The sequence below is a fragment of the Artibeus jamaicensis genome, unplaced genomic scaffold (assembly GCF_021234435.1).
Source record: "Artibeus jamaicensis isolate MK-2021 breed Jamaican fruit bat unplaced genomic scaffold, CSHL_Jam_final contig_1284, whole genome shotgun sequence".
Lineage (NCBI taxonomy): Eukaryota > Metazoa > Chordata > Mammalia > Chiroptera > Phyllostomidae > Artibeus > Artibeus jamaicensis.
The window spans coordinates 3,662,410-3,675,591 of NW_026521249.1; the positions used below are offsets into that span (position 1 = coordinate 3,662,410).

General features: G+C 39.0%; 1 protein-coding gene across 2 annotated transcripts in view; it reads right to left on the reverse strand.

Moving 5' to 3' along the window:
* DARS1 (aspartyl-tRNA synthetase 1) overlaps positions 1-13,182 on the reverse strand; it is a 59,060-nt gene that overhangs the window by 42,108 nt on the left and 3,770 nt on the right. For both annotated transcript variants that reach the window (XM_053666970.1, XM_053666974.1), the window contains exon 3: positions 12,112-12,204. In XM_053666970.1, coding sequence (XP_053522945.1) covers positions 12,112-12,204 — 93 coding nt within the window. The remainder of the gene's footprint in view (positions 1-12,111; positions 12,205-13,182) is intronic.

Below are 13,182 nucleotides of genomic sequence, written 5' to 3' on the forward strand. Positions count from 1 at the left end.
GGAAGATGGCAACGGAGTAGGATGGAGCAGATTCCATTTCCCCACACACATGGGAGAAAATCCTGGCTGATCTACGGAGGAACAGCGCAAACAGCCAACAGTAACAGCATATATGAAAATAAGAGACCAGAAATTGTAAAGGACACTAAAAAACCAGATGGTAAGGAGACAGCTGCAGATCAGTAGGGTCACAGGGACCGGAGCAAAGACAGGAGCAGCAACAGCCTCAGTTGGCGCCCAGCACCCGGCACGTGGTACGTCTACCACAAACTCTTTGGGAGCCCCAGTTCTGCTGAAGAGTCCTTGAGAGAGATCTAGGTTACCAGCTCCCTCCCTCCCTGGCCAAGCAAGGTTGGGCACCAGGAGAGACCTGTTGGCTTGAGTTTGCAGAGAGGGTATTAAAGACAAAGGGCGGTGATCAACCATGGAGTCTGTGGTCGCCAGCTAGGGAGAATTCAGAGGCGCAGTGTTGGGCTCTGACTCCCATAGTCGCTGGTCTGGCTGGGGGATTAGGCTGTGCTGAGAGGCAGGCTTTCATAAGGAGAAATTTTTGGTAAGTAAACTGAAGGATTCTCCTGTGACAGCCACTTGGCCTGCTCCCCACCCAGCCTGGCAGTGATCCCGAGGTTGGGCGGAAGCCCTTGCATCCCCCCACAGAACTGGGAAGGGTCCCTGCCTCATCCCGCGAGACCTAGGCAGCTGGGCTGGTGCCCGCATGCATCCCCACACCTCAGCCTACAGCAAGGACCCCCAGGGAAGGTGCTCTGAAGACAACCTAGATCCCCTTTGTGGGGCTCTGGAGAAAGGCACCAGGTTACGTCTTGGGAGAGTGCTCATACCACACCAATCTCCCCTCAGCCTACTACAGCCAGCGAGACCAGAAAAACTGGTTTGGCCAGTTTGAAACCAACAAGAGATATTTTTTTTAAGTAATCTTTTATCTTTTTAATTTTATTATTGTTTTGCCTTTCAATACTTTTCCCCTCTTTTTTTCTTTCCTGTTTTATTCCTTCTTCCTTTCTTTCCAAACTTATCGCCTTTTCCTCCCTTCTCCTGATTTTTTTTCCTCTTTTACCCACAAGGAACACAAACAATTTGGAACTGGGAAAAGACCAGAGTTGGACCCAAAGAGGCTTCCCAACAGCAGAGACAGAGAGACAAATTTCACTTTGCTATAGCAGAGAAGGCACAAGTTGCTGCATATTTGTATTATTATTATTTCTTTCATTATTCTCACTTCTTTTATATTTTAATAGTATCTCTGCATTCCTCCTTTTTCTGTATAGGCTTCTTTGCCTTGGCTGGTTATATTGTATCATTTGACAGATTTTCCCTGTTCTCTCCTCCACAGTGTATTACCAATTTTCTACATTTCACGCTACTTGTTTTCGTTTAGCACACTACCCAAAGTTCTATATCCCCTATACATGTCATCCATATCACATAGAGTCCATCATATGATTGCTGCTCTAATATTATTGTAAATAATAGCTGTTCTATACAACTGTAAATACTTCACAACGCATCTCCCGGATCTTAGTCCACGTTACAATTTCCTGAATTCTATTACTGGAGTAATTAACTCTATTTGCTCACACACTACACCTATTTTCTACCCTTTACTCTCACCTTACCCCAGAATCTGACTAACCGCAATCTGACTGCTTTCTAGATCCAACTCACTAGCCTTCCCTCTCCAACAAGAGACTTATCTTTTGTCCATCCTCTCTTAAAAGTGGCAAGTTGGGCTGAAGATTACGGTTAACACTATATAGAGCCTGAAGATCTTCTATGTCTTCTCTACCAGCTGCGACTGTAAATATAATAAAATACTCTAACACTACCATAAACCATTTTGCCTCCCCCTGCAACTGATCTCACACACACACACACACACACACACACACACACACACACGAGTAGGTGGAAGTGGAGAACACGAGGATAACCGAAGGAGACTGCACCACTGAATTTCACAGGCATTCCACCACAGAAGTTCACACCATAAACCCAGGGAGTCAGAACAGATCAATTTAGGGAGCTGAGGCTAACAAAAAGAGTCTTACAAACAATGGGAAAACAAAGAATCTCCAAATGAAAGGAAAGGAGGAACCCTCAGAAAGAATGTTAGATGAAATAGAGGCAAGTCAACTATCAGATACTGAATTCAAAGCTCTGGTTATCGGGAAGTTCAAAGAGCTCACAATGAGCTATGAGAAACTACAGGGGAGCTACAATGAACTCACTGCAAACTACAGCAACATGAAAAGAGAAACAGAAACTATCCTCAAGGGACAAGAGGAAATGAAGAATACAATTTCTGAAACGAAGAACACAGTAGAAGAAATCAAAAGCAGAATCGATGAAGCACAAGATCAGATCAGTGAGTTGGAGGATAAAGTAGAAAAAAAAACATCCAGAAAGAGCAAGAAAAGGAAAGAGGCTCAGAAAGAATGAAGAGGGATTAAGAGAAATGCAAGAAAATATGAAACATAATAATATCTGAATAATAGGGATATCAGAAGGAGGAGAAGAACAAGGGATAGAAAACCTATTTGAAAAAGTTAATGAGGGAAAACTTCCCTAATTTGATGAGAGAGGTCTCACAAATCCAGGAATCACAGAGAATCCCAATCAAGAGGAACCCAAGGAGGCCCACTTCAAGACACATCATCATTAAAATGGCAAAATTCCAAGATAAAGAGAGAATCTTAAAGGCAGTAAGGGAGAAAAAGTAAGTAACATACAAGGGTGCCCAATAAGGTTAGCTACTGACTTCTCAATGGAAACACTCCAAGCAAGAGGAGAATGGTAAGAAATATTCTAGGTAAAGAGAACCAGAGGCCTGCAACCAAGGATACTTTAACGAGCAAGGCTCTCAATCATGATAGAGGCCAGATAAAAAGCTTCCAAGACAAAAGAAGTCTGAAAGAATATGCCTCCACCAAACCAGCTCTACAAGAGATGCTAAAAGGACTACTTTAAGGAAAGGAAGGTAAAGAGAGAGACAAAGAGGAACACAGGTACAAAAATGGCAATGAATAAGTACCCATCAATAATAACCTTAAATGTAAATGGATTAAATGCTCCAATCAAAAGACATAGTATAGCTGAATGGATAAGAAAGCATGACTCACACATATGCTGCCTACAGGAGACCCACCTCAGGACAAAAGACCATCACAGACTGAAAGTGAAGGGCTGGAAACAAATTTTCCAAGCAAACGAACAAGAAAAAAAAGCCAGGGTAGCAATACTCAGATCAGACAAAATAGACTTCAAAAAAAGGGCCATAAAGAGAGACCCAGAAAGTCACTTCGTAATACTCAAGGAAGGCATCCACCAAGAAGACACTAACATTGTAAATATATATGCACCCAACATAGGAGCACCCCAATATATAAAGAAAAATCTTAGAGGACTTCAGGAAAGATACTGACAGCAACATAATTACAGTAGGGGATTTTAACTCCCCACTGTCAGAAATGGACTGATCTTTCAAACAAAATATCAACAAAGATATTGCTGCATTGAACAATGAATGTCCTAGATGAAATGGACTTACCTGATATATATAGAGCCCTTCATCCCAAAGAAGCTAAATACACATTCTTTTCAAATGCACATGGAACATTTTCAAAGATAGACCACATGATAGGGCACAAAACAAGCCTCAACAAATTCGAGAAAATTGAAGTCACACCAAGCATTTTCTCTGACCACAAAAGACTGAAACTGGAAACCAACCCCAGAGGAAAAAACACAAAACACCCAAAATCATGGAGATTGAATAGCATGCAATTAAACAACGAATGGGTCAAGAATGAAATTAGAGAAGAAATCAAAAAGTTTCTGGAAACAAATGAAAATGAACTCACAACAACCCAAAATTTATGGGTCACAGCAAAGGCAGTCCTGAGAGGGAAGTTCATAGCAATACAGGCCTACCTAAAAAAGACAGAAACATTTCAAATAAACAACCTAACCTATGCCTGCGAGAACTCGAGGAACAACAACAAAGACAGCCCAGAGCAAGTAGAAGGAAGGAAATAACCAAGATCAGAGCAGAATTAAATGACATAGAGACTAAAAGCACAATTCTAAGGATCAATGAATACAGGAGCTGGGCTTCTGAAAACATAAAGAAAATCAACAAGCCTTTAAGTAGGCTCATCAAGAAAAGCAGAGAGAAGATCCAAATAAACACAATCAGAAATGAAAGAGATTACAACTGACACCACAGAAATACAGAGGAGTGTAAGAAATTACAATGAAGAACTAACTGTATGCCAAGAAATTTGAAAACCTAGGTGAAATGGACACATTTCTAGAAAAATATAATCTTCCAAAACTCAGTGAAGAAGCAGAAAACCTGAACAGACCAATAACAGCAGATGAAATTGAAGCAGTGATCAAAAAACTCCCATCACACAAAAGCCCTGGACCAGATGGTTTCACAGGAGAATTCTACAAAGCATTTAAGGAAGAGCTAACCTCTCTCCTTCACAAACTATTCCAAAAATCCAAAATGATGGAAGACTCCCAAACTCTTTTTATGAAGCCAGCATCATCCTAATCCCAAAACCAGATAGAGACATAACAAAGACAGAAAACTTCAGGCCAATATTGCTGATGAAAATAGACACTAAAATCCTCAACAAAATATTGGCAAACCTCATCCACCAATACATTAAAAAGATCATACACCATGACCAAGTGGGATTCATCCCAGGGATGCAAGGATGGTTCAATATTCGCAATTCAATAAATGTAATACATTACATAAACAAAAGCAAAGACAAACATCACATGATCATATCAACAGATGTAGAAAAGTGTTTGATAAGGTACATCACGCATTTATGATAAAAACAGTCAGCAAAGTGGGAATAGAGGGAGCATTCCTCAACATAATAAAGGCCATATATGAGAGACCTATATGATGTTGGCTAACATCATAGTCAATGGGCAAAAACTAAAATTCTTTTCACTAAGATCAGGAACAAGACAGGGTTGTCCACTTTCACCACTGCTATTCAATATAGTATTGGAAGTTTTAGCCACAGTGATCAGACAAGAAAAGGAAATAAAAGGCATCCAAATCGGAAAGGAGGAAACAAAACTGTCATTGTTTGCAGATGACATGATAGTGTACATGGAAAATCCTATAGACTCCACCAAAAAACTGCTCCACCTAATAAATGAATTTGGCAAAACAGTGGGATACAAAGTCAGTATTTAGAAATCAAAGGCATTTTTGTACACCAACAGTCAAATAGCAGAAGCAGAAATCAGGAAAAAAATCCCATGGATATAGCAACAAGAAAAATAAAGTACCTAGGAATAAACCTAACCAAGGAGGTAAAAGACCTGTACTCAGAAAACTATACAACACTGAAGAAAGAAATTAAGGAAGACACAAACAGATGGAAGCATGTACCATGCTCATGGATCAGAAGAATTAACATCATCAAAATGGCCATACTACCCAAAGCAATTTACAGATTCAATGCAATACCTATTAAAGTACCAATGATATATTTCACAGATACAGAACAAACATATCAGAAATTGATATGGAACCACAAACGACCCCGAATAGCTGCAGTAATTTTGAGAAAAAAGGTACAAAGTAGGAGGGATCACAATACCTGATATCAAACTGTATTACAAGGCAACTGTAATCAAGACAGCCTGGTACTGGCATAAGAACAGAAACATAAACCAATGGAACAGAACGGAGAGCCCAGAAATGGACCCAAGTCTCTTTGTTCAATTATTATTTGTCAAAAAGGGAAGAGGCATAAAATGGAGTAAAAATAGCCTCTTCAACAAATGGTGTTGGGAGATCTGGACAGCTACATGCAAAAAAATGAAACTCAATTACCAACTTACACCACACACCAAAATAAATTCAAGGTGGATAAAAGACTTAAATATAAGTTGTGATACCATAAAAATCCTAGAGGAAAACACTGGCAGGAAAATCTCAGACATTCCATGTAAGAACATCTTCACCAATATGTCTCCTAAAGCAAGGGACATAAAGGAAAGAATAAACAAATGAAACCTCATCAAATTAAAAAGCTTCTGCATGGCTAAAGAAAACAGCATTACCATGAAAAGAGAGCCATCTATATGGGAAAACATATTTGCTAATGATACCTCAGACAACGGTTTGATCTCCAAAATATATGAAGAACTCATACAACTGCACTCCAGGAAGACAAAAAATCCAATTAAAAAATGGGTAAAAGACTTGAACAGATACTTCTCTAAGGAGAACATATGGAGGGCCCAGAGACATATGAAAAGATGCTCAGCATCACTAGCCATCAGAGAGATGCAAATTAAAACCACAATGAGATACCACTTTACACCGGCCAGAATGGCCATCATAAATCAACACGTGTTGGAGAGGATATGGAGAAAAGGGAACCCTAGTGCACTGTTGGTGGGAATGCAGACTAGTGCAGCCACTGTGGAAAACAATATGGAATTTCCTCAGAAAACTAAAAATGAAACTGCCTTTTGATCCAGCAATTCTATTGCTGGGCTTATATCCTAAGAACTCTGAAACACCAATCCAAAAGAACTTATACACCCCAATGTTCACAGCAGCACAATTTACAATAGCCAAGTGCTGGAAGCAACCTACATGCCCAACAGTAAATGAGTGGATCAAACACCTGTGGTACATTTACACAATGGAATACTACACAGCAGAGGGAAAGGAGCTCCTACCCTTTGCGACAGAATGGCCGGGACTGGACAGCATTAAGCCAGGTGGTGAGGGACAAATACCATATGACCTCATCTTTAACTGGAACATAATGAACAAAAGAAGAAAGTGACAAAATATAATAAGAGACACTGAAAGTAAGAAAAATCTGACAGTAACCAGAGAGGATATAATGGGGGGAAGGGTTTTTAGGAACTACTATAAAGGACACATGGACAAAACCAAGGAGGAGGGTAGAAGCAAGGGACGGAGGTGGGTTTGGCTGGAGTGGTGGGGAGTGGCGCAGGGGAAATGCAGACAACTGCAACTGAACAACAATAAAATAATTTAAAAAAAAATCTTAAAGACATGTATGTAAAAAAAACATTGTGATCCCAATAGATCAAAGTGCAATAGACTATAACAGATAATTTGAAAGAAAAAGGAAAAAATCCTAGTCAAGAAAAAAATGTTACTGGAAAGTAATTCAAGTTGAAGCAAACAATGATGACATATTCTTTACTCCTCAAAAATTAGGTGAGATAATAAAATATGTAGTATTATCCATTGCTTGAAAGAGGTGAAAAACATTCCTTTCTAACTTGCTGATGGCAAGGTAAATTTGCCCAATGCTTTCAGAACAGTTTGGCAATGGGCATTAAAAGCCTTAAAAGATATTCTGTTGGACTCAAGACATACATTTTTTAGAATGTATATTAAGGAAATTAAGTATGGAAAGAGTCTTAGTTACAAAGATGTTCATAACAGTGTTACTTATATGAGAGACCTAAACTTCTGTATCACTTACTTCATATTAATGTAGTCTTTACTACTGGAGCAGATCCACGTGACTCTAATTCCAAGGTCTCCAAAGTTTGTGTTCACAGCACTTTCAATACTAGAACCTTGACAGTCCATTCAAAAAAAATTTTTTTTAAGACTCAAAACAAAAGTATCAGTACTGGTTTCCTGGTAAATTCAAGTACTTTTGAGAACAAGTTCTTGCCAGGTGTTGGTAAACAAAATTATTCTTTCTTTGGCTCTGGTTGGTAACACACTGCACTTGCACAATCTGCTTAATTCAATTTTTGCAAACTATTATTTTATAGACACTGGTGAGTTGATAACAAGAAGCAGAGTGTGTATAACCCCTGTTATATAAATTTAAAAAAAAAAAGAGCTGCTATCCATGCTTGTAAATACATTGTTTTCCTGGAAGAACCACAAAAAACAGCAGAGGTTATTTTAGGGGGGGGGGGAAGTGACTGATGGGATAGAGGAGCTAGAATTGTAAAACTTTTGTTTTTCATGTTACATCTTTCTGTACTAGTGAAATTTTTATTTATTTTTTTATTCTAAGAATCAAGTGGGTAGTATCTCAATTTAGCACAAAATCCTTACTGCACTTCAGTACAGAAACTTTATAGGACAGATAAACCAACTGCTAACTACTACTTACGTTCTTCTGGGAACTTTCTAACCAGGAGATAGTTTATGGAAAGATGTAGTCAATGCTCGAAACAGCTGAATGAAGTCACTATGTCTAGAATGTTTAAATTTAAGTCCTTAACAGTAAAAAATGTGTTGATTTTGATTCTTAAATTTTCAGAAGCACCATACTTCTTAAATTTCACAGAAGTACTGTTTCAGAAAAATGTAAAGTTGGAAAGTTTCTTTTCCAGCACCTCGAGTGCAATCTTTATTTCTGAGCTGAAGAACAAATGTGGTATGTAGTCAGGACAAAGAAGTATATTCTCATCTCCATTTTGGTGATGCCCCTAATGAAGTGGGCCTTTGTGGAAGAACCAGGTTATCGAAGATATGAGGCGATCTTGTTTTCATCTCTTCCTATACTGTCTCTTAGCTTGCCAAGCCCTTGAATTCATTATTTAAATAATGTACCATAACTCCTTAATTACCACATTAACATTTTTCTACATTATTTATGTTAATCAGGGAATAAGGCATCAAAGACCTGTTTTAAATACTTTCCGTTTGTTATTTACCCTAAATTATTTTTGGCAAACATATTAAGTTGAGGCTCTGACCTTTGGTATTAAGAATCCTAAATTATCTGTTTACCAAAATAATTTAGCTATTTTCTAAGAGTAAGTTAGTTTTTAGGAAAAAGATTATTGAAAGAGAATTATTTAATGCCAGTGACTCCCATGTAGTATACATAAAATTTGAAAGGAACCGCTGATATTTCAATTATTCTTTTAATATATAGACTTAAACTCAAAAGCTCTCACAATGCAAAGAAAGTAGTTTTAAATGTTCCCATGAAGAATTAAAAAATTTCTCCTTGCTCCTATATAAAACACTTATTTTTAGACATGTAAACTTATTATAAGAAATCTGATTTTAATATTTAAGAATGTAAAAAACACTGCCTTATAAGGCAAGACATAGATATTTGTTATGCTAATCGACTTTTTGTTTACACAACAGGATTTTAGTTGTCATACTTTTGACACTATGATTTTGACACTTCCATTTCCTTATAGTCTTTTTATAGCTTTGCTCTACTTGAAATTGCTAGCATAGTTTGTTTTTCCAAAGCCAGTTTTAATGGGTTATTACTTTTGAAGTTAAAGCACATGAATGATTCCAAATATGTCATATTTACTGACATTTTTCCAATGTAAGATATGAGAAGAAAGGAATGGTAGCAATCAGGATTTTGCAAATTCAAAGCATAAGATTTCACTGATATTTTTTTAGATGATCTACTTTGGCACAAATAAAAAACACTGACAGTCACTACTAGCAAGATGTGAAGCAAGTGGTACTGTCACATACCTGTAGGATAACTGAATACAGCTTTACTAAAAGGTTATTTTGGTATAAAATTTTTAAATATGTATATGCATACTCTTCAACCCAGCAATTTCACTTCTAGATATCTATCTTGCAGAAATACTGCCTTATACATATCTATAAAGAGTATCATGGAAGAATGTCCAAGAAAAATTGTTCACTGAAAATTTTAAAAGTTGCAGAATAACAAATTAAAACTCACACACAAAAACAAGTAAAAAACTATGTATCTCTGAGTGTGCATGCACATACATATATATTAAAAGCAAGATTTTTGGAAAGATGCTGAACAAATTATTAAGAATAGAAAAGGTTAAAGCAGAAGACAGTAAAAAAAGGAGAGTATCATTTCTGTATTCTTTGAAAAATTCATGTGAAAATATTGCCTGAATAACTTATAACTTAAACTCACATACACACTTAAAAACAAGATTTTTCCAATGTAAAACTATGAAGATCACAGCCAAGATGGAGGCGTAGGTAGAAACACTGTACCTCCTCACACAACCAAGTTCACGAACAACAAAGATTTAGAAACCAGAACTCAACAAAACAGAGAGAAAATTGAACTGTACCGAAGTATGACAACAACGAACCATTCATCCAGACTGGTAAGGGGGGCAGAGTTGGTGGCTGGAGGAGAGGGGTTGTGGCAGGAAAAAGCGGCCGAACCGACCCAGGCGTGTAGGCGTGGTTGGCAGATCCCAGGCATGGGGTGTCAATGGGCAGACCCAGTGAAGGCACAAAGCAGCTGGCTGACCGCAGTCACACGTTCAAGCACAGATAAACCAGGTAAAGGAGCAAGCAGTGAGACAGACCACGCAAACCAGGGCCCCAGTGCTGGGAGATAAAGCCTAAAAGCACCAAATGGAACAACTTTCTGGGGTTGAGGTGCTGGGAGAGGTTCCCAGGCTCACAGAGAGTTCGTTGGACAGACCCACAGGTCCTGGAGGGTGCGCAAGCCCACACATCTGGGAACTAGCACCAGAAGGGCCCAATTTGCTTGCAGGAAGAGGCGGAAAAGACTGAAAACCGAGAGAGAGCAGAAAAAAACACCATTGCCCCTCTCTGACCCTGCCCCCACATACAGTGTCACAACCTAGCAACCTGGGATGCCCCGCCCTGGTGACCACCTAAGGATCCGCACCTCACACATAATAGGCGAACACAGACCAAAATATTATGGCTCAAGAAGAAGAACAGTTCAAAGCCCCAGAACCAATACTTCTAAGCCACCAAAGGACAGCCAACCTATCAGATGCACAGTTCCAAACACTGGTGATCAGGATGCTCACAGAACTGGTTGATTTTAGTCACAAATTAGAGGAACATATGAAGGCTAAACTAATTGAAATGAAGGGAAATGCCCAGGAAACCAATAGGGATAGAAAGGAAACTGGGACTCAAATCAAGGGAGTGGACCAGAAGGAGGAAAAAAATGGCCAAACAGTAAAGAATGAAAAAACCAGAATTCAAAAAAAACGAGGAGAGGTTTAGAACCTCCAGGAGATCTTTAAATGTTCCAACATCTGAATTATCAGGGTACCACAGGGGAAGAAGAACAGCAACAAGCAGAAAAGTTATTTGAACAAATAATAAAAGAGAAGAACTTCCCCAATCTGGCAAAGGAAATATAGACTTCCAGGAAGTCCAGGAAGCTCAGAGTCCCAAAGAAGGTGAACCCAAGGAGGAACACACCAAAGCACATAATCGTTACATTAGCCAAGATTAAAATGAAGGAGAGAATCCTAGAAGCAGCAAGAGATAAGGGGACAGTCACCTACAAAGGACTTCCCATCAGACTGTCAGCGGATTTCTCAAAAAAGACCTTACAGGCAAGAAGGGGCTGGAAAGAAGTATTCCAAGTCATGAAAGCCAAAGACCTACAGCCAAGACTGCTCTATCCAGCAAAGCTTTCATTTAGAATGGAAGGGCAGATGAAGTGCTTCTCAGATAAGATCAAATTCAAGGAGTTCATCATCACCAAGCCCTTATTATATGAAATGTTAAAGGGACTTATCTAAGAAAAGGAAGATAAAAAAGATGAACAGTGTAAGGACAGCAAACTCACAGTTATTAACAACCACACCTAAAACAAAAGCAAACTAAGAGGACAGCTAGATCAGGAGCAGAACCATAGAAATGGAGATCACATGGAGGGTTAGCAATAGGGGAGTGGGAGGAGGAGAAGGTACAGAGAATAAGTAGCATAGATGGTAGGTAGAAAATAGACAGGGGGGAGGGCAAGAACAGTATGGGAAATATAGAGTCTAAAGAACTTGTTACACATGGACATAAACTAAAGGGGGGGAATGGTGGGGGAGGGGTGTGCAGGGTGGAGGGGAATGAAGGGGGGAAATAGAACTGTAATGGCATAATTAATAAAATATTTGTTTTTAAAAAAGAACCTAAAATTAAAACTAACCACAGACTAACAGTTTACAGTGATTTAAGAAAAATCACAGGTGTTTCTGTTTTAAAGACTTATTTTGGTCTGTGCAATATATGCAAAACAAGAAATTCAGAGTCCTTACCAAAAGGGCCTTCTTTAGTCATTAAATACATCTTACCTTTAGCTCTGCTTGTATGAACCCTTGCACGAACCCAAACAACTTCATCAGCTTTTCGTACTGTCAAATCGCTAACCCGAACCAAAACTCGATCTACAGTAAATAAATGAGACAGCTCTTGTAATTCAGAATTTACAAAGAGATCATAATTATTTTGCTTTGACAGCCAGCATAACTACTTCACACTATCTTAATTTTCAACCCGACACCTTTGTAAAAATCGACCCCCACACGCAATCTGCATTTTGTGAATTTACTTTCTAAATATATCTCTAAAATCTACTCAATCCTCTTTTGTCTTCACTGTCACTGTCCCAGACCAAAGTACTATTATCTCTTGCCTAAATTATAGCAATAACCTTCTGACTGGCAATTGCCCATCCTTACTTCAGTCTACACTGGAGTCAAAGAGATTGTTTCAAAATACAAATCTGATGAACACTTCAATGACTTGCAAGGTCAACTACAGCCCACCTTCACCTGCCTTTGCCTAAGTGGACATGATATTTTAGCTTGCCTGCCAAAATATGGAAGTCAGCTAGCTGGCCACAAGGGTGGACTCTCTGCAAGGCCTGGATAATAATGGTAGCCCATTCCCCAGGACCCAGCGACTCATCCAGGGAAAGGGATATTGCTCAAACTGAGCTAATCAAAGTCCTTCTCTGGGACTTAATATACAGATACTGGGAATGAAGCTCTCCCCTGGGGTTGCTGAGCTGAGGTGGTATAGGCCCAGGACTGTAGCCACCATCTGTCCCACTACCTGAGTTTGCAGGATGAGACAAACCAATAACAAATTGGTTACTGGTTACTGGCTTCAACAAAGGAAAGGAGACTCAGGAAGTGGAGACAGAGCGCTGAAAATACTGCTTGAGCCTCTAGATCCAATCACACCTTCTGCCATCTCACTTTGTTCCCTATAATTATGTAAACCAATCAATTCTGGTTGTGAGGCCCAACAACTGTCCCCTAATACTAATATCAGACTACCATATCCACCTAGAGTCCCCAAACAGGAAAACTGACAAAACAACTGTTATGTGACGATAATATGAGGCAATCATGATCCAG